We start from the raw sequence: 22223 nt of genomic DNA, 5'->3' as shown, positions 1-22223 counted from the left end.
CCCCCATCTTTTTGGCATCATGCATTGCAAATGACAACTTATCTTCTTAATATTTTACCAAGTAAACTATTGCGCGAAAAATCTCCTTTGGAAGCTCTTTATCACTGGAAGCCATCCTACTCTCATTTATGGGTTTTTGGGTGTTTATGTTATCCCCTTTTTCCATCTACTACAATTCACAAGTTACAACCTCGGTCTACACCTTGTGTCTTTTTCGGATATCCACCTAATCAGCGTGGCTACAAATGCTTTGATTTATCTTCTAATAAAATCATTATTTGTCGTCATGTTTTGTTTGATGAAAGTAAATTTCCATTTTCCACTCTTCACAAAATCCACAAACGTGAGATGCTCCAAAGAACAGGTGTTCTTCAGAGTAGATGTTAGTCTAATACTATAATTCATACAAAGTAATTCAAAACAAAATAAAAATAAACCGTCTTCCAACAACGTTGCCAAAATTTTACAGGCTAAAGTCGTATCACCTCATAAAAAATAACCTAAGGTCCACTAACTAGTAGTCAAAAAAGTCAGGATCGAATCCACAAGGAGAAAGTTATATTTGTATCTGAACTCTAATATTATACTAACAAAATCAGATGAATATGATTGTGTTACTAAACTAAGCAAATAACAGAACTAAACAAGAAGGTATAAATCGATTAACAAAGCACTAGAATTATGGACCACTATGCATACAATTCGGGAAATCAGGGACGAATAACAACCACCTAATAAGTCAAACTGTCTAGGGCACAATAATTTCTCTCGAACATGACCTCCCTAAAAGATCACCCAGCCGCTCTCGCATGGTCAAGGGTCACTTTGCCTAATGATTGAAAGCTATACGGTATCTCTCCTCTCGAAGCAGATTCAGTATTGTAATAATAGAAATATAAATCAGGCCTAACTTATAAATCTAGCATGAAGATTCAACCACTAGGACCACTATTGAAATACAAGGCAATCAGACTAATCTACCAATCCCTCATTGCATATATAAATCCCCACAATCCTAGAAATAAAACTACTCACTCATAATTATGAAAACAATAACAAAATTAATATAAAAACTCATACTTTGAAACATTGCAAATAACGAAGAAAAGAATCTAATTAACAATAGAGGAAGTAATAAAGAAAGATTACCGAATTATATTGAACTTGTGAATAAGAAAAAGGTTCGATCTTGAATTGAAATAAAAAAGCACTAAATTAGGGTTCTTCAATCACTCTCTAGAGAAAACTAATAAATAAAAACAAGGATGTCTTCTAGAAATTCTAATTTTTCTATTTATACAAGTCCTAAAACCAATAGGAAAAAGTCTCAAAAATCAGCTTGGGATTTATTAAAAAGCGCGTAGCGCGTCGTCGTCCGATCGGGCCAAGGACGCCCGATATAATCGGGCTCCAAAATATAGAAAGCAGCTCAAAATCACAGGCGCCTGATGTTGTCGGGTTGACTCGCCTGATGTCATCGGGCCGCCTAAAAACTCAGTAGATGCGCAGCAGGTCGTTCATGGGCGCCTGATGTTGTCGGCCAAACCTCCCGATCGGGCGTCCAAAACGAATTACGACTGTGCTTCAACGCCCGATCGGGCCCGCAACAAAATTCATTGTTTCTCTTCTGCCCCCGGTCGAGCTGTACCGCCCGATTCTGTCGGGCCAAGCATCCTTTACTCTTTTCTTGGCTCAAGAGCCAAATCTTTGGCTCTTCTTTTTCTCAAGGTTCTGGAAAGCGTCCTCGGTATCTCGGGACTCAGCATCGAACCTCTCTAATCTAATGTAGCGGTCATATAACAGATAGAAAGTAGGGAATAGCTCCCTAAAACCTGCAATGCAACACAAAGCAGCAAACTACAACTAGATGGAGAGTGTTAGTACAAAATGGCTCCTAGAGCACCATAAGCATCACTTTTAGCATATAAGTAGGGGGAAAAACTCTATATATAATCATAATATCAAATTCCCCCAAGCTAAACCTTTGCTTGTCCCTAAGCAAAGCACTACATGAATATGAATAGAACTGCTTCACCCCTTAAAATATGAAATTCAAACTCAAACATTTTCAACTCAAAACCCTTCAAGCAAGCAAAATTCAAGTTCAGTTACTCAGATCACTTTGACCACCAATCACTTAAGCAAATTGTCAGACATAGATGCCCTACATAACTCGCACATCTTGAAAAGGTGCTCACCGAGGTGTCACTCCTCTCAATTTTGTGGCGAGCATAAAGTGTGTCCGATCGCTCATCAACCCAACCATAATATCCCTTCCCACTCCCACTCACACTCTCATGTGTTTAGAAAAGGTATAATATCGCTCATCCTAATCAAGTCGACTCGAATAACAAACTTAAACTTCAACTTTAGCATATTGACTCTGTATTACTTTAATAAACAATCAAACATGTGCTCGAAAGATCTTTCTCAGGGTTGTAATGTGGCTCGGGTAAAGGTATGGGAATTATTTGAGCAATGTGGTGGAAAATCCCAGAAAAGGGGAGCAAATAACACTAGTAGAACTAGATGTGGTAAAAACAACTCCCACGGCCTCAACAACATGACAAAAATAATGACCAACTTTAAATTTTTCGAACCAACCAACAATAGTCTACTTCAATATAGTTTTCAACAAAATTTAATTTTTTAAATTTTTTACTTTTTTTTTTTTTTTCTTTTCATGAATCGTAATTTCTTGAAACTTAATGAATGGGAATAATGGAGACTTTTCATGTGTTATTTTTCTTTCTTTTTCTCTTCTTTCACTTCACTTTGTGTCAACAAAACACTATTTTTCAATCAACCCACGAAATCAACCACACAATATAATATTAAACCTAACAAATGCTCCCCCAAGCTAGGCTTGGGACAATAAACATTGAAAAGGCTCAAGGCGTGTAATGTGGCTTATAGATCCAAAAAGTCATTAAGCTCAGCGGGGCTAGGAAGGAAAAAGTGATTCTTTTAACAACTCTGAGGCTAAAAAAAATCAAACAAATGAACGCCTCTATCACAGCACATGTCCAAAGTCATCAGAAATCAACGAGTACAATGCCAAAGTCAATATAAGAATTATAAGAGGAACTAACACACAAGGATAGTTCGGGCATAAATATACATCCAAAGGCTAGAATGAATCCTTACAATGTAACCAATTCAAGCATGCAGTTAAAGTAGGTGTTTTATCATCAAAATCTACTCAAGACCAAGGCAATCAGAGATCACATCACAACATCCCAATCACAAATGCCCAACCATCCAGTATAATGAGTTAAATCATTTATCAAAGCAAAGTTTGGGACAAAGGGAAGCAATTACACTATTCATGTTCAACTCGTATTTTTGGTATTTTTTCAACAATATTTCATTTTTTTTTTGTTTGTTTTTAAAGCAATTAAACTAACTTAACTAGCCTAAATAAAACTGTAAACCTAATCTATCTAAAAAGCAGTAAAAGTGAGAGTAATACTTACAGAATTCCTCCCCCGGGCTGAACTTGACAATGACGGCATTGCAACAAGGGAAAGAGTGACATGGATATCAATCATCCATGAGTGTATCCTCACCATCGTCATCTGCATTGCAACAAGGGAAAGAGTGAAAGCGGCGTGGGGTGCCTCGATAAATGTAACTACCTATCAAGTAAAGTTCATGCCCCCGAATTAGTTGGCCTTCTACCCACCCAAACAATATTTTTGACATAAATTGGACCCAAATTTTGAAGATGGGCTGGTGGATATATTTGGCATGACAATGCTGGAGGCTGAAATCATGGTCGTCACCCGTAATGACGTAGTAGACATCGCGGTGATGGTAATCGGGGGGATGCCCAATCTCCCCCCAATTTAGGACACGAAGTATTCTAGCAAACTCCGGGAGGGTTAGTGTGAAATCCTGATTAAGTAGCCTATATGTCACATGTGATATCGGTCCGTTTCGAGGCTTGGTGACCATTAGACTACTATTAAACTCATAGACAAGCACATGATACTTGTTAACATGAAAAAAGGATTCCATCCTAATTATTTTCATAAAGTCCCTAAATTCAGAAGAAATACCTAAGTTACTTAAGAACTCAATGTCAAGAAAAGTAATAGGACTCTCCTCGCTCCCTTTTAGGTGCTGAAATCATTCCCGTTATTCTTCGGTGGTGAAAATAACATCCAGGAAAGTGTCGTCCCCTGGAATGACTGGTGGTGGTGGTTGCGACCCGGTGCCAGATTTTCGCCGCCTTGAAAACATGTTGTTTGAATGCCCAAGAATTGAGAAATTCCTACCCACTCTTTAATGGTGGAAGAGGAAGAAAAGCTTTTACTCACTCACTCTCACTTTAATGGTGGAAGGGAGGAAGAAGAAGATGGAGGTGAGAGATAGAGTGAAAGAAAGTGGAGAGGCCAGAGTAGCAAATTGGTAGGAAGTGATGAGGGAAGTAATTTGGTGAAAATTTGAGGATGTGAGTGGAGTTCTTCAATGGTGGAGGGTGATTTTTGGGAAGAAGATGAGAGAATTTAGGGGTTAGGGTTTGAAGGAGAGAGAGTGTGAGAGAGAAAGTGGGTGAAAGAAAGGAGAAAAACCTCCTTAATGAGAGCAATCCGTGCCCCGAGCCCGATAAAATCGAGTGACTTTTTTCTTTGTGAAATCCGTCCAGTATTTGTTACGGGCCTGATCAGGAGAGCATGCCCGACGGTATCGGGGGTAAATATTTTTTCCCTGCAACTCTTGATTTGGTTACGGACATGCCCGACAGAATCGGGCGTTCTTTTTTTTTTCTATTTTGTCGTTCTCAATTCTGACGAAGGTAATGCCCGATCGGGCGAGATGGCCCGATGGCATCGGGCGTACCCCTTTTCAGTTGTTTCACAATTTTTTCGTTACGTCTCGATCGGGCGCATCTGCCCGATGGCGGCGGGCGTTTCCCCAATAAGTGATGGCCTGGATTTTCGTGGGTTTCTCCAATTGATCACCAATCCTGCACACATGTAGCTTTAACAACCCAAAAAGCCTTATACTCTAGTTCGACAGGTAGGTGACATGCTTTAGCATAGACTAGTCTACAAGGGGTCGATCCAATAGCGGTCTTAAAAATAGTTCTATAAGCCCATAATGTGTCATCTAACTTATCACTCCAATCCTTTCTAGATTTGGCTACCAATTTCTCCAAGATAGTCTTTATTTCACGATTAGACACTTCTAGTTGCCAACTTGTCTGAGAATGATATGTTAAACCAGTCCTATGGTAGACACCATATTTCTTGAGTAAGGCTTCAAAAGTTCTTTTGTGAAAATGAGATCCACCATCACTAATGACAACCCTTGGTACCCCAAACCTTGGAAAGATAATATTTTTTAACATTTTCATAACAACCTTAGAGTCATTAGTTGGTGATGCAATGGCTTCTACCCACTTAGACACATAGTCAATAGCAACAAGTATGAAATTGTTGTTTGACGAAGAGGGAAAAGGACCCATAAAATCAGTACCCCATACATCAAATAGTTCAACTTCCAAAATGAGGGTTTGGGGCATCTCATGTCTACGGGAAATATTTCTTGTTCGTTGGCATGCATCACAAGACTTAACAAAAGTACTAGCATCATGAAATAGAGTCGGCCAATAAAAATCAGACTGAAGTACCTTAGCGACTCTTTTGGAGGACCCAGTATGGCCTCCACATGGAAGGGAGTGAGAGTGCTTCAGAAGTTCATGCACCTCCCACTCTTGGATATATCGCATGTAGATGGTGTAAGCACAAATCTTATAAATAAGAGGATAATCCCAAAAGTACTTCTTGGCATCATGGAGAAATTTCTTCCTCTGCTGATAACTCAGCTCTGGGGAAGTTTGTCCACTCACACAGAAGTTGGCGAAGTTCGCATACCACGGGGTGACTGAAGTGACTACCAGGAGCTTATCATCAGGAAAGGAGTCATCAATGGGTAGGCCCTCTTCCATATCCTCGTACTGCAATCTGGACAAGTGATCAGCCACTACATTTTTTGCTCCCTTTTTATCTCTAATCTCCAAGTCGAATTCTTAGAACAGCAAAATCCACCGAATGAGTCTAGGCTTTGCTTCCTTTTTGGTTAGGAGGTACTTCAATGCAGCATGGTCGTATATACAATGACCTTAGACCCTAGTAAATAGGTCCTGAACTTGTCCAGTGCATAGACCACAACTAGAAGCTCTTTATCCGTGGTGTCATAGTTAACTTGAGCTTCATCTAGTGGTCTTGCTATCATAATATATGGCGTGAAGGATGTTGTCTTTCCTCTGACCAAGTACATCTCCCACATCATAATCGCTAACATCACACATAATCTAAAATGGAAGGGTCCAATCTAGAGATTGAATGATAGGAGCAATAATCAGAGCTTGCTTGATCCTGCTGAAAGACAAAAGACATTCATCAGTAAATAGGAACGGGGAATCCTTGAGGAGCAACTGAGTAAGTGGTTTAGCAATTTTAGAGAAGTCTTTGATATAGCGGCGATAAAACCTCGCATGACCAAGAAAGCCTCTAACTCCTTTGACATTCACATGAGGGAGTAATTGCTCAATCACTTAAATTTTTGCTTTATCCACCTGGATGCCTCGTTCAGAGATAATATGACCAAGTACAACTCCTTCAATAACCATGAAGTGGTACTTCTCCCAGTTCAATACCAGATGGACATCTTCACATCTTTTCAAAACTTTAGCTAGATTTATCAAACATGCATCAAAATCAATTCCATACACGCTAAAGTCATCCATAAACACTTCCATAATGGACTCAATAAACTCAGAAAAGATAGCCATCATACAACGTTGGAAAGTAGCAAGGGCAATACTTAGTCCAGGGCATCCTTTAATAAGCAAAGGTACCATAAGGACATGTAAATGTGGTCTTCTCCTAGTCGTCTGGATGGATAGAGATTTTGAAGAAACTGGAATAGCCATCTAGATAACAAAAATTAAGAGTGACAAGCTAGCCGTTCCAACATCTGATCAATGAAGGGGAGGGGAAAGTGATCTTCTTGGTGGCACCATTTACTTTCCTATAGTCAATGCACATATGCCACCAAGTGACTATTGTTGTAGCAATTAGTTCATTTTTCTCATTTTAACTATAGTAGTACCTCCCTTTTTAGGAACCACTTGAACTGGACTCACCCACTTAGAATCGGAAACGGGATAGATGATCCCAGCATCAAGCAATTTTATAACATCTTTCTTGACCACAACTTCCTGCATATTGGGGTTCAAATGACGCTGGTCTTGTATACTAGGACGATGATCATCCTCGAGATGAATTTTATGCATGCAAAAGTCAGGGCTTATGCCTTTCAAGTCATCAATACTATATCCAATGGCCTTTTTATGTTTTCTCAAAACAGACAAAAGTTGGGACATTTGACCATCATTCAGTGAAGCACTAACAATCACAGGGCAATTTTCAGATTCATCCAGAAAAGCATATCTCAGAGAAGGGGGAAGGGTTTCAGTTCAGGTTTCTTTACCTCTACCGGTTGAGTAGCACATACTAACCGTTCCTCCTCGTGATTGGTAATACCCTCAAGCTCTACACAAGTAAGAGCTGCTTCCCGGTCATCCACTTCAGTACTCATAGGACTACCATCACTTGCGGAAGATGTAAAACAAAGCAAAGCCTTCAAAGGATCCCGCATAAGGGATTGAGGCATGTCATCATTAACCAACACATCAATGACATATATTCTATAACAGGCTTCCTCTAGCATGGGACTTTTCAGAGCATTGGTCAAACTAAAAGTCACCTTATCATCTACCACAGTCAAAGTCAATTTCCCATTTTTAACATCTATGACAGCTTCAGCAGTATGAAGGAATGGTCTTCCTAAAATGATTGGGATTTGAGTATCCTCTTCCATGTCAAGCACAACAAAATCCACATGAATAAAAAATTTACCTACCCTCACAGGAACGTCCTCTAAAATACCTAAGGGGTATTTAACAGAATGATCGACCATTTGAAGAGTAATGTTGGTACATTTTAAATCTCCCATGTCAAGTTTTTGCAAACATTAAGGGGAATGACACTAACACTAGCAGCTAAATCACATAAAGCTTTGTCAATAAAAATGGTGCCAATATTACAAGGGATGGAGAAACTCCCAAGATCTTTCAATTCGGGAAGGGGATTGATTTTGCAAAAGAGCACTACATTCTTCAGTAAAGGCAACAGTTTTAACTGCATTAAAGGCTCTCTTCCTAGTCAGAATCTCCTTCAAAATTTTAGCATATGCAAAAATTGGAGTAATAAGTTCAGTAAATGGGACATTTACCTGAAGATTCTTCACTACCTCCAAAAACTTACCGAGTTGGTGATCAAGCTTATTTTTCAATAGACAATTGGGGAACAATATCTTTATCACAGGAGTGGTAGATGAAACTTTTCAGGTACTATTTGCTTTTCTGCATTTGCATTGGTGGTCTCCTCAGGAGCTGTGGAAGTTTTAGTGACATCTGCAAATTTTTCTGGCTCAATCGGAACATCCTTAAGCATCTTTGGATCATCATAATGTGTTCCATTCCTAAGAGTGATGACATTGGCGGTATCCCTTGGTTGCATTAATTGTGAAGGTAATGCCCCAGGTGGTCTACTAGCAGAAGAACTAACCAACTGAGCTAGTTGAGTCTCCAACATCTTGTTATGCGTACCTAAATTTTCCAGTTGAGTTTTTGTGTCGGCTTGGAAAGCTTTGAACTCTTTCTGCATCTGGAACATCATGTTCTTCAACTCTGTCATGGCTAGGTCAGTAGTAGGAGAGGGCTTGATTTCTCCGGAAGCCGGGAGGAGCTTGTTGTGGAGGTTGATATTGTTAACCCTGTAGTTGAGGCACATATGGTTGTTGAGGCTGAGGATTCAACACATTAGTACTCCTAAGGTTTGGATAGTGTGTCAACCCTGGATTGTAGGTGTTAGAATATGGGTTGAACTGATTCCTAGATTGTGACTGAAAAGCATTAACTACCTCACAAGCATCACTAAATGTGAACATTGTAGTTAGAAGAACTAGCCATCGCGTTAACACTCATGTGGGAGGAGTCATTACCTAACTTGAAGGAATCAATCTTTTGAGTTAGAGCAGCTAGTTGCCCAGACAATAAGTAAATAGCTTCAACATCATGTTTACCTCTCTTTTTCATGAATAATAGATGCTTGATTAGGTGCTAGTTTCTCCATAAGTTCATACCCTTCCTAAATGGCTTTATCCATGAAGAACCCTCCGGATGCTCCATCAATTACCCGTCGTGTATCTGCATCAACTCTAGTGTAGAAAATCTAACACAAATACCACTGGTCCAAACCATGATGAGGATAGAGACGCTGCAAATCCTTAAACCGCTCCAAAGCTTCATATAAGGACTCACCAGGATCTTGGGTGAAAGTAACTATGGTATGTCTCATATCTGCAGTCTTTTGGTAAGGGTACCACTTGATAATAAAAATCTTGGAAAGTTCTGCCCAGGTGGTGATGGTGGAAGGCAGCTTATTATACCAAAATAGAGTTTTTGTCGCGTAGAGAGAAGCCCAATAGGATGAGTTTTGTTATGGCTGAATTTTCTACAGGTTGACATTGACGCAACGACGCGATGACTCAATGACATGACGCCATGTGGCATAGTGACGAAGAAATTCAGACCCGAAGACGCAGCAAACGATGTGAGATTTGAAGCTGAAGCATTAAATAAGTAACGGTCCGGCTAAATAAGGGAAGAGTTTAACAAGCCATAAATTCAGCCGTTGAGGAGCATGAGTCAAGACGTTGGAGCATAAGTGAAGGAGATCACCGTGATTTAGCATTCTTTGACTCCCCTTTGCATTCTTTCGTCGCATCGACTTTAGCATCATCTGGTTGACACGTCCCACAAACTTCAATTTCATCATAAGTGATAAACTTTAGCATAAACAATTTGGCGCCCACCGTGGGGCATAACCAGACCATCTACTATTCAAATCCGTTAAATGGGAGAAACACCTAACCTCGAGGAAATGCAAAGGCAGTACGAGCAAATGAGAGCAGAGATGCTCGAAATAAAGCAAGCTAACGAGCGTCTAACTACCGACTTTACGACATCGCAGGAGAGGATCCAGAAGTTGCAAGAGGAGTTAGCATCGTCCAGGGCCTCGAAAACCCGGCGTCGAGAAAATCTGAACGACATCCCTTTTATGGGGAATCTCTCTGAGTCAGATGATGAAGAGTCTGAAGATGGCGAAGAGCCCGAGGACGAAGAGCCCTTGAACAATGAAGAGAACGACCAAGGTGGAGGAGAAGCGAATCTTATGACAAAGTGCATGGCTCAAATCAAAAAGCAAAACAAGCGCTTGATGAAGCTCATGTCCCAGCTCCCCGGAGCCCCAACACCAGGCATCGTGGAACACCTCGACGGCTACGCAGACTCACCCTTCGTTGATAGGATCTCAAGGGTCGTGCTCCCCAAGAAGCTCAACCTGCCTACCTTAGCTACTACTTATGACGGTTCAACCGATCCAGGCGAGCACGTTGCGCAATACAAACAACGGATGTGGCAAGAGTCAATTCCCTGGCATTTAGTAGAGGCATGCATGTGCAAGTCGTTTGGAGCCACGCTCACCGGTCCCGCTCTCAAGTGGTTGGGATCTCTCAAGCCAGGAAGCATTGGCAATTTCTCTACCCTTGTCAATAAGTTCTATGAGAAGTTTGAAGGCAATCGCAGCCTGGAAAAGCAAACGAGCGACCTATATGGCGTCGTGCAGGGTTCCAAAGAATTCGTTCGCGATTATTATAATCGCTTTAACAAAGAAATGATTAGCATTAAAAATCTTGATACTAAGAATGCTATTGAACGTTTCAGGAAAGGATTAATCTTGCGGTCGAAGCTGTACAATCGTCTGACGAAGTATCCGTGCCAGACGTTCGAGGAAGTCAAGTCGCGAGCATTAGCACAGATGAGGTTGGAGGAAGACGATGCCATCCTCAACACCATATCCACCCGACGCACACCAGATACTCCCGCTGATCGGAAGGCCTTTGTCCCTAAGAAGAACAACTGGCAAAGTCACCCTTACAGCCGTTCAAACCAGGTAAACAATGTTACTGACGTTGTCGAAAGTGCAGGTAATAGCGCAAGGATGGAGTCGCCAACCTTCCCTCCTCTAGACTCCTACGGATTTTTCGTTGACGTCGGAGGCGTTGTGAATGCCTTATCTAAAATCGGAGCGCCAGTTCGTTGGCCGAAGAAGAGCGACTGTCCGGAGGCGCAAAAAGATCAGTCAAAATGGTGTCAGTTCCATCATGACCATGGTCATAAGACGGAGGAGTGCATTGCGTTGCGACGAGAAGTTGCGTTCATGCTCAATAAGGGGCATCTTAAGGACCTCTTGAGTGACAAAGGTAAAGCGTCCTTTGGAAGAAATACCGCGCAGTCCGACCCTCCTGTGTCGCCCGCACATGTAAAGGTAATTAACGTCATCTCTGGTGGATCTGATGTATGTGGACTAACGTATTCCGCAGCCAAAAAGGCTAGCAAGGGAGGGCACCCCCTCGTCCGCCGTTTATAAATCTTGCAGGTCAGCTGAGGAGCGCAAGCTCAAAGCGATGACGATAACCTTTGACGATGACGACGTCTGCGACGTGGAGCGTCATGACGGATTAGTCATATCCCTGACTGTCAGCAACTGCTTATTGAAGCGAGTATTAGTCGATGGGGGCAGCTCAGCCAACATCATATTCAAAAGCGCCCTCGAAGGTATGGGTCTGTGTGATAAAGATATTACTAAAAAATCTACTGTTTTAGTAGCTTTCAGTGGAGAGGCTCAACATACTGTCGGAGAGATCACGCTGCCAACGCTAGCCAAAGGCGTCAACCTTCCAACCAGGTTCAACGTTGTGGACTGCCCGTCAGCGTACAATATCATTCTCGGTACCCCATGGATACATAAGATGAAGGTCGTTCCTTCAATCTATCATCAGTCACTGAAGTTTCCTACCAAATGGGGTGTCCAAGAAATAAAGGGCGAGCAGAAGTCTGCAAGGGAATGCTATAGTTCGTCACTCAAACCCCCAAAAGCGACTATCTAGCAATTAAAGGATGGGTCAGTGCCCGACGCGCCCAGCGAGCAGGACGTGGATGAAGTGATGCTCGATCCATCCATCCCCGATCGCGTCGTTCGAATCGGAGCGACATTGTCACAAGAGATACGAGGTCAGTTAGTCGATTTTTTGAAAGCTAACCAAGATTGTTTTGCTTGGTCCCATGAAGACATGACAGGAATCAGTCCTAACGTCATCACGCATAAACTCAACGTCGAGCCCGCTCACAAGCCTGTAAAGCAGAAAAGACGCAAGTTCGCTCCTGAAAGGAACCAAGTCATCAATGATGAGGTCCAGAAATTGATCGATACCGGAAAGATCCGCGAAGTAAAGTACCCAGATTGGCTAGCCAACGTCGTAGTGGTCAGCAAAAAGAACGGGAAGTGGAGAGTCTGCATCGACTTCACAGACCTAAACAAAGCATGTCCTAAGGATCCATTTCCTCTCCCTCATATAGATGCAATGGTTGACGCGACGGCCGGTCACGAGCTTTTAACGTTCATGGACGCGTATTCCGGGTACAACCAAATATTGATGCATCCGGACGACCAGGAAAAGACCGCGTTTGTTACTGATAAAGGTATATATTTGTTACAAGGTTATGCCTTTTGGTTTAAAAATGCAGGTGCCACGTATCAGCGACTGGTTAATCAAATGTTTAAAGATCAACTGGGTGATACCATGGAAGTGTACATCGACGATGTGCTCGTCAAATCCAAGCAAGCAGGCGATCACATTCAACATCTGTCGGAGGCTTTCGACGTATTACGAAGGTATGGCATGAAATTAAATCCTACTAAGTGCACCTTTGGAGTGTCCGCAGGAAAATTTCTAGGGTACGTCGTGACGCAACGAGGAATTGAGGCCAGCCAAGATCAAATAAAAGCCATCATCAACATTCAATCCCCACGAAGTGTCAAGGAAGTGCAAAAGTTGACCGGTCGTGTGGTTGCGCTAAATCGTTTCATATCCCGGTCATCTGAGAAGTGTCATCTATTTTATGACAACCTGAGAAAGAACAACGGCTTTGAGTGGACGCAACAACATGAAGATGCGCTACAAAAGCTGAAAAACTACTTAGCGTCGCCGCCATTGCTATCAAAGCCGAATATCGGGGAAACGTTGCAGCTCTATCTTGCGGTAAGTAACGTGTCCGTCAGCGCTGTCCTGACGCGGGAAGCTGAGCCAGCAGCTACCAATCTACTATGTCAGTAAGTCTCTGCTAGACGCGGAGACCAGGTATTCTTCATTAGAAAAGCTCATTTTAGCCATAGTCGTAGCTGTTAAGAAACTTAGGCATTATTTCAAAACGCATATTGTTGTCGTTATGACTAATTATCCTATCAAGTCTGTCTTGCGACATCCAGAATTGACAGGTCGCATGAGCAAGTGGGCAATAGCACTCAGCGCGTACGACGTCCAGTTTCATCCAAGAACCGCTGTCAAGTCACAAGATTTGGCAGATTTTGTGGCAGACTTTAGACCAGAGCTAGAAAAGCTCGCAGACGACGAAGTCACAAGGATTAACCAAGTGAACGGCGACTACTGGATATTGTTCGTGTGATGGATCTTCTAATTTTCGTGGTGCAGGTCTAGGCATTGTGCTAAAGTCACCACAAGGGGGCAAGATAGTACGAGCCATTTGCTGTGAATTTAGAGCGACGAATAACGAAGCCGACTACGAGGCGCTCATAGCCGGAATGACGTTAGCTGAAGACATGGGAGCGAAAGCATTGAAAGTCTTCAGCGATTCACTGCTGATAGTCAGCCAAGTCAAAGGCGAATTCGCAGCAAAAGACTCTAAAATGGCCATGTATTTGGAAATAGCTCAGAGTAAAAGTAAAGTGTTTAATTCGTTTGACATTTTGCAGATACCTAGGGACCAAAATACATAAGCGGACGCATTGGCCAACCTCGGATCTTCTTTAAGGGACGTTTCGTTTACGTTCGTCCCTATTGTTCATTTGACAAACCCTGCTATCGCTAGGAGTATCGGGGACGCTGTCGCAACGACGACCGACCAGCCTCGAGACAATCGTGGGGTCGTCAATAATGTTGATAATCCCGCACCAGAAAGCGACCCTGACGACGATGAAGTAAGTGTCAGTTGGACAAAACCATTTTATGATTTCCTTGCTAATGATGTACTCCCAACAAATAAGGCGGAAGCACGCAGAATTCGATTCAAGGCGTCGCGATACGTACTCATTCAAGGAGTACTCTTCAAATAGTCTGCCGCAGGCCCCTACCTACGTTGTTTGGAAAAGGAGCTGTGGGGGCAAGTCCTGAAGGACATGCATGACAGCACCTGTGGGAATCATTCAGGAGGACGTGGCTTGTCTAATAGAGTATTACGCATGGGCTATTATTGGCCAACAATGAGGAAGGACGCAATAAGGTATGTCGCCAAATGTGATAGTTGTCAACGACATGCAGGTATGACGCACAAACCTTGTGAACTTTTGCATCCTACTCTAACACCTTGGCCTTTCATGAAGTGGGGCATGGACATAGTTGGTAAATTACCTCCAGCCCAGGTCAGAAGGTCTTTATGTTGGCACTAACTGACTATTTTTCTAAGTAGATTGAGGCAGGTTCTTTTCAACAGGTACGCGATAAGGAAGTGATTTCCTTTATATACACTAACATCATTTGCAGATTTGGCGTCCCGTCGGACATAGTATGCGACAACGGGTCGCAGTTCATTAGCAACGAAACAAGATGCTTCTGCGATGAATGGGGCATAGCGTCTCTAACGTCAATGCTAAGATACCCGCAAGCCAATGGACAGGCTAAGTCCAACAACAAAACGATCATTGACTCTTTGAAGAAGCGACTCACAGCCAAGAAAGGTAAATGGGCGGAGGCGTTGCCTTCCATCTTATGGGCTAATCGCACGACACCGCGCACCGCTACTGGACAAACTCCGTTTTCACTAGTCTATGGTTGCGAGGTTGTCCTGCCTTCGGAGGTGAGCGTCCCAACCGCGAGATGCAGCCTAGCGACGGAGCGACAAAACAACGATGAGTTGATAAACGACCTAGATACCATTGAGGAATTGCGCGACGCAGCGCTGGTGCGCATGGCAGCACAGCAGCAAATAGTAGCGAGGAGCTTCAACAAAAACGTCCAAGCCAAGTCCTTCGTCGAAGGAGATTGGGTCCTAAGGAAAGTATTCAGAACACACAAGAGGCTAACGCTGGCAAGTTAGGTCAGAAGTGGGAAGGACCATATCAAATCAGTAAAGTAGTGGGCCATGGAGCCTACCAATTGGTCCGACGTGACGGAAGCGCCGTACCTCATAGCTGGAATGCCACACACCTCAAACGATACTACTTTTAAGCCAAGTGACGAGCTTTGTTTTCTCAGTCTTAAAAAAAACACACATATATATACATAGAGATGTAGAATGGTTGGTAATGCTATAATGTTTGGGTCGCTAGGTGTTAGCGACCATAGCGTTCTCTCACTGGGTACTTGTTGAAGTTGCAGGCAAATTGTCCCCATTCAACTTATTAACGTCCCGACGATTTCCACCATTGCCTCAGCCGACGCGACGACAGGGGCACAGTCATTTTAAAATCATAGCCACTGATGACATTTCAGCCATCTCCCTGACGGGAACATGTAAGTTTTATGTATTTCCTATGTGTATTCTAAAAGTCGTTTAGCCCAAACGACACGTCTGAACGACCTGTGACGACTTTCATTAAGTCCAAACGATACGTCTGAACGACCAATGATGACTTTTATTAAGTCCAAACGATACGTCTGAACGACCAATGATGACTCTTATAAAGTCCAAACGATACGTCCGAGCGACCAAAGATGGCCTATTGGACGCCTGGCTAATCCTCTAGAAACGTCAGAATAACGACCGAGACACATGCATGTGACACACAGTAGAGACATAAGATTATCTATGTGAAAAATTCAAAAGCAACAAAGTAAACGGTCACCCCCATAGGCGACCCAAAAAGAACAACGATAGAAATTAAAAGAGTTATGGTCACCCCATAGGTGACCCAAAAGTATAGTACAAACAGTTACTCCCTTGAGTGACTTAAAACATAGTTTGATATAAAGTTTAAACGATAGAGGCATGACGTAAGGGACTAAGAAATTAAACGTCAGGGATCTTCTCAGCTTCCTTCCCCTCTGACGCTTCAGCTGGCAGAAGTGGCTGGGGCTTCTTTCTCAGTCTCAGGGTCAGGAGGCACATATGACGCTATGAACCCAGCACAAGAAGGGGCGTTCTCATCAACCTTTGGTGAAGAATCCGCCGTCGCAGCCAAGTCCTCCTCATCCATAAGATCTTTCATTGACCCCATGAATTGGATGTATAGGTCATGTCCTTCTGTGGCGTCCACGACGCGTCTTCTTCATTAAAACTGGTACATCAGCTTTGCCCTGACCCTAGTCGTCACCTCAGCCTCGAGCATGTCCAGCTTGTTCTTCTGTGCTCGACACTCGCTTGGAGCGTCGTGATCTCATGACGAGAAGACTCCTCCAACTTAGTCGCCCTCTGCCTTATCTCTTCTAGCTCCTCCCCATTCTTCTGCAAAGTCTTTTTCATGTCTTCCATGGCCTTCTTGCAAGACTCCACCTCGTCGCTTTTGGACTTCGCGTCCAATCAGCCTTCTCCATTCTCTGCTTCATGGTCAGATGACCCTTCAGCAGAAGGAGATCTCCCTCTTAGCCATCATGAGATGTTGAGAAGACTGCACAAAAAGATATGATTCGCGTCATTTAGAGAGTCACAATTTATTGTCATAAGTAGGCATAATGTCTGAAAAAGGAAGTCGGAAGTCTATACCTGAAATAGGAGTTCCAGCCCATCCGACATCATGCGAGGAAGAGTATGTTCCTTGATCCTTTCCATTGCGCTAGGAAAAAGGAACCTGTGAGCCTCAGGCCATATGGACCGTTCCAACGACATGAAGTCATTTGGGACGGTCACAGAATAGGAAGGACCGCTTTTGTCTGAGGGGGCCAGGAAGTCAGTCTTGCGCGTCTTAGACGCAACGTCCAGCTCGTCGTCCAAGTGAACGACAACCGTTGTGTCCTTCTTAGACAATGCTGACGCAGCGTCAGTAAAGGACTCCCTCTTGCGCTTGCACAGCATCTCAGCCAGTGCCTACCCATCCAGACTCCCCCTAGGACGCGATTGAGACGAACCTGTCCGGAAGTGATTAAGTCGTTAGTGTACAACCTTCCATGGTAGAATCCTACTAAAGAATAAAAAGCAGAGGAAAAATCTAAATTAGATAGACTAACCAGAAGTCATAGATGAACAACTGTCTTGAGAAGCAAAAAGAACCCTTCTGAACTGCCTGTCGTCCTCTAACACCTTCAGAAACTTGTCACAGAGACTCTGAGACTCGTCGCGATGCAACAGTAGTTTTGGATTAAGACCTGCAGTAGAAACGATGTAAGAACGGTGTTAACGACACATCACGAACTTAGAAAAACTGGAAATAAACACACCTTCGGTATTCCAGCCACCAACCAGAGACGCCCCGGCTTACCCTAGCGATGATCTCTTCACAAAAACAAACCTTTTTTTCCAACCTCTGTCGTTTGACTGTATCCCCCCGACCAGAGGTTCTAACCTCGCCTTTGCATGTAAAGCTATCCTATTTTTCGCTTTGACCCTAATTTCATAATGTAGCAACAAGTCGTGAAGGGTGAAGGCTTCGTCCCATGACGCCGTCACCCAGTCGATGACGCTCAGGATCCTCCAGACTTGGGGCATAATCTTCCCTGGGGTGATTTGGTAGATCTGCATCAAGTCCCTTGCCAGGGGGGTGAAGGGAAGTCTAAGACCTATTTTGAAAGGGTATTCATAGAGCACTACCCATTTTTGGGGACACGACTCTAGGGGTTTGTCAGGTTCAGCATTCCTAATGACAGTATTCTCAGGCAAATTTCCTAAGTCTAAAAACCTTAAAAGGTCCTCTTCTGACATTGTTGACAGTTCGTCCTCATTTTCTACCCTTAATTCTACAGCTTTTTCTTTCCCTTTCGATTTCTCTTGGTTTTTCACAAAAGTCCTAATGTTGCGTCTACTGGGCACCATGAGAACAGTAGAAGTAGTAGAGCGAATTAAAGGGAAAAGCGAAAAAGTATGAAATTACCTGGTGTCAGTGATCGATTTTTCCGGCGGAGAGAATAATGAGAGTTAAGGAAGTTGCCTTACTTAAAGAGAGAGAAAGATTTGATGGAATTGGAAGTGAGGATTGAGTTATTTAAAAACCGCCTTAGTTATTTATGCCAACTAGAAGTAATCATGACAATTGGACCAACGGTTATAATTAAAACGGCAATTTAAACAAAAACTACCTTTTTGCAGCTGGTGACTCTTGAACTACCAAAGATAAACCGCTCAAACGGATCTCCTTTCCTTCCTTATGTCCCCTTCGGAATTTTTTCTATAAACTGACAAGAGCAAAGACTTATCTTATGATTTTTTGATTTCCTAATGATTTAGATAGAGTTTCTTTGTTAATTTAAGAAATTTTCTACAATTGTCTCATGGGCTTTGTGTCACCCCGATTTCAACAATTGGGGGCAAACTGTTATGGCTGAATTTTTTACAGGTTGACATTGACACGATGACTCGATGACATGACGCCATGTGGCATAGTGACGAAGAAACTCATACCCTAAGACGCAGCAAACGATGTGAGATTTGAAGCTGAAGCATTAAATAAGTAACGGTCCGGCTAAATAAGGGAAGAGTTTAACAAGCCATAAATTCAGCTGTTGAGGAGCGTGAGTCAAGACGTTGGAGCATAAGTGAAGGAGATCACCGTGATTTAAGCACAAAAATCAATGTAATAATGAGTAGATTTATTTTTGTATTCGTTGGGGAAAAGCCAAAGAAAAGAGAAGGCATATAAAAGAGAGAGGGAGGTCATTGTCATGTTTTTTACGCAACATTGTGAGAAAGACACTAGAGCGAAGTAAGCATTCTTGTAAACGACGATCAGTCACGAAGAAAGATAGTGAACTATATTAGTTTGGTGGATCTCCAACCACCCGCGGTTTTTTACCCATCTTCATTGGGGTTTTCCGCGTCACCATTTTTGTGTGTTCATCCCCTTTGACTCCCCTTTGCATTCTTTCGTTGCATCGACTTTAGCATCATCTGGTTGACACGTCCCACAAACTTCAATTTCATCATAAGTGATAAATTTTAGCATAAACAAGTTTCATCTCATCAGGAGTAACCCCAGCTTGTTTCTGAGTAGCACAACATTGTAAAAACCTCTACTGGTGCTGATTTGGGTCTTCAGATGGTAACCCAGCAAACTGATTGTTCTGAACCATATTTAGAACATGAGACTTGATCTCAACATTTGTAGCAGTGATATTGGGCATCCGTACCCTAGTGGGCACATTATCAGGAGATGGTTGTGCATAGTCCCTGAAGGTTCGTGTAACATTCTCACCCATATTGAGAGTAATAGGCGAGACGGGGAATTTTTGTTGTGGTGAAGATGGTGGAGAAGGTGTCTGTTGGGAGGGTGTCCCTGTAGACAGCTTTGCTTGCTTAGTTTTCTTTCTAAGTCTATGAGAAGTCTTTTCAATCTCCGGATCAAATGGAATGAGATTTGGGGATCTCAATTTCTGCTCATACACAAAAACACTAAAACAAACGTGAGATGCTCCAAAGAACAGGTGTTCTTCAGAGTTGAGGTTAGTGTAATACTATAATTCAGACAAAATAAAAAATAAACCGTCTCCTCGACAATGGCGCCAAAATTTGACAGGCTAAAGTCATATCACCTAATCAAAAATAACCTAAGGTCAACTAACTAGTAGTCGGGGAAGTCAGGATCAAATCCACAAGGAGAAAGTTATATTATTATATCTGAACTCTAATATTATACTAACAAAATCAGATGAATATGGTTGTGTTACTAAACTAAGCAAATAATAGAACTAAACAAGAAGGTATAAATCGATTAATAAAGCACTAGAATTACGGATCACTATGCATAAAATTCAGGAAATCAAGGACGAATAACAACCACCTAATAAGTCAAACTGTCTATGGCACATGTAATTTCTCTCGAACATTACCTCCCTCAAAGATCACCCAATCACTCTCGCATGGTCAAGGGTCACTTTGCCTAATGATTGAAAGCTATGCGGTATCTCTCCTCTCGAAGCAGATTCAGTATTGCAATAATAGAAATATAAATCAAGCCTAACTTATAAATCTAGCATGAAGATTCAACCACTAGGACCACTATTGAAATACAAGGCAATCAGACTAATCTACCAATCCCTCATTGCATATATAAATCCCCACAATCCTAGAAATAAAACTACTCACTCATAATTATGAAAACAATAACAAAATTAATATAAAAACTCATACTTTGAAACATTGCAAATAACTAAGAAAAGAATCTAATTAACAATAGGAAACTAATAAAGAAATATTACCGAATTATATTGAACTTGTGAATAAGAAAAAGGTTCGATCTTGAATTGAAATCAAAAGGCACTAAATTAGGGTTCTTCAATCACTCTCTAGAGAAAACTAATAAATAAAAACAAGGATGTTTTCTAGAAATTCTAATTTTTCTATTTATACAAGTCCTAAAACCAATAGGAAAAAGTCTCAAAAATCAGCTTGGGATTCATTAAAAAGCGCGTGGCGTGTCGTCGTCCGATCGGGCCAAGGACGCCCGACCTAATCGGGCTCCAAAATATAGAAAGTAGCTCAAAATCATAGGCGCCTGATGTTGTCGCGCGGACCCTCCCGATATCATCGGGCCGCCTAAAAACTCAGTAGATGCGCAACAAGTTTTTCATGGGCGCCCGATGTTGTGGGGCCAAACCGCCCGATCCGGCGTCAACAGATAATTACGACTGGGCTTCAACCCCAGATCGGGCCCGCAACAAGTCATTGTTTCTCTTTTGCGTTTGATCGGGCTGTACCGCCCAATTCTATCGGGTTAAGCATCCTTTACTCGTTTCTTGGCTCAAGAGCCAAATCTTTGGCTCTTCTTTTGCTCAAGGTTCCGGAAAGTGTCCTCGGGATCTCGGAACTCAGCATCGTACCTCTCCAATCCAATGTAGCGGTCATATAACAGATAGAAAGTAGGGAATAGTTCCCTAAAACCTGCAATGCAACACAAAGTAGCAAACCACAACTAGATGGAGAGAGTTAGTATAATATAGCTCCTAAGAGCACCATAAGCATCACTTTTAGCATATAAGTAGGGGGGAAACTCTATATAAAATCATAACATCATTATGACTCGTCACAAAGGAGGGATGTTTCTGTCACAACGAAAATATGCTTAGAAATTATTGAACGAGCGGGAATGTCCTCTTGTAAGCCTTCCTTGACTCCAATTGATACTAAACCCAAGGTCAGTGGCTCTACTGGTGACCCCTATGAGGATCCCACTCTTTTTAAGAGTCTTGTAGGTGGTCTCCAGTACCTTACTTTCACTCGCCCAGATATATCCTATGCTGTTCAGCAGATTTGTCTCCATATGCATGCTCATACCGATGTACCCATGCTTGCTCTTAAACGAATCATTCAGTATATCCAGTGCACACTTGATCATAGGTTACATCTTTACCCCTCTTCAGTTACTGATTTGGTATCCTACACTGATACTGATTGGGGTGGATGTCCTAACACCCGCCAGTCTACGTCGGATTATTGTGTTTTCTTGGGAGATAACTTGATTTCTTGGTCCTCGAAGCAGCAGCCTACCCTCTCTCGCTCTAGTGCGTAAGCTGAATATAAGGGGGTTGCTAATGTTGTTTCTGAATCATGCGAGAGACGCAATCTCCTTTTTAGAACTCCATTATCCAGTTCATAAAGCTACTTTAGTATATTGTGATAATGTGAGTGTCATATATCTGTCTGGAAATCCTGTCCAACATCAGCGTACAAAAACACATAGAAATGGAAATCCATTTTGTTCGTGAGAAAGTGGTGGCCAAGTTCGTGTACTTCATGTTGCATCCCGATATCAGATCGCCGACATTTACACCAAAGGGCTACCCCAAGTACTCTTTGATGATTTTCGTGACAGTTTCAGCATTTGTAAGCCTCCCATTTTGACTGTGGGGTTGAGATAGATTATGTA

The 22223-nt window shown here is 42.4% G+C and overlaps 1 protein-coding gene and 1 pseudogene across 1 annotated transcript; both read left to right on the top strand.

Annotated features, from left to right (window-relative positions):
• Nucleotides 1–9330: 9330 nt before the first annotated feature.
• On the top strand, nucleotides 9331–9445 carry LOC125492083 (small nucleolar RNA R71; annotated as a pseudogene).
• An 11998-nt stretch (nucleotides 9446–21443) lies between these two features.
• Nucleotides 21444–21866, top strand: LOC109135515 (uncharacterized mitochondrial protein AtMg00810-like). The gene has a single exon (XM_048634003.1). The coding sequence runs from the start codon at nucleotides 21444–21446 to the stop codon at nucleotides 21864–21866; it is 423 nt and encodes a 140-aa protein (XP_048489960.1).
• The last annotated feature ends 357 nt before the right edge of the window (nucleotides 21867–22223 follow it).

Source organism: Beta vulgaris, chromosome 7 (assembly GCF_026745355.1).
Source record: "Beta vulgaris subsp. vulgaris cultivar EL10 chromosome 7, EL10.2, whole genome shotgun sequence".
NCBI lineage: Eukaryota > Viridiplantae > Streptophyta > Magnoliopsida > Caryophyllales > Amaranthaceae > Beta > Beta vulgaris.
This window is presented reverse-complemented; position numbering and strand designations above follow the sequence as displayed.

Coding starts and splice junctions, on each gene's coding strand:
- LOC109135515 (XM_048634003.1), top strand. CDS start 21,444: ATGTCCTCTTGTAAGCCTTCCTTGACTCCAATTGATACTAAACCCAAG.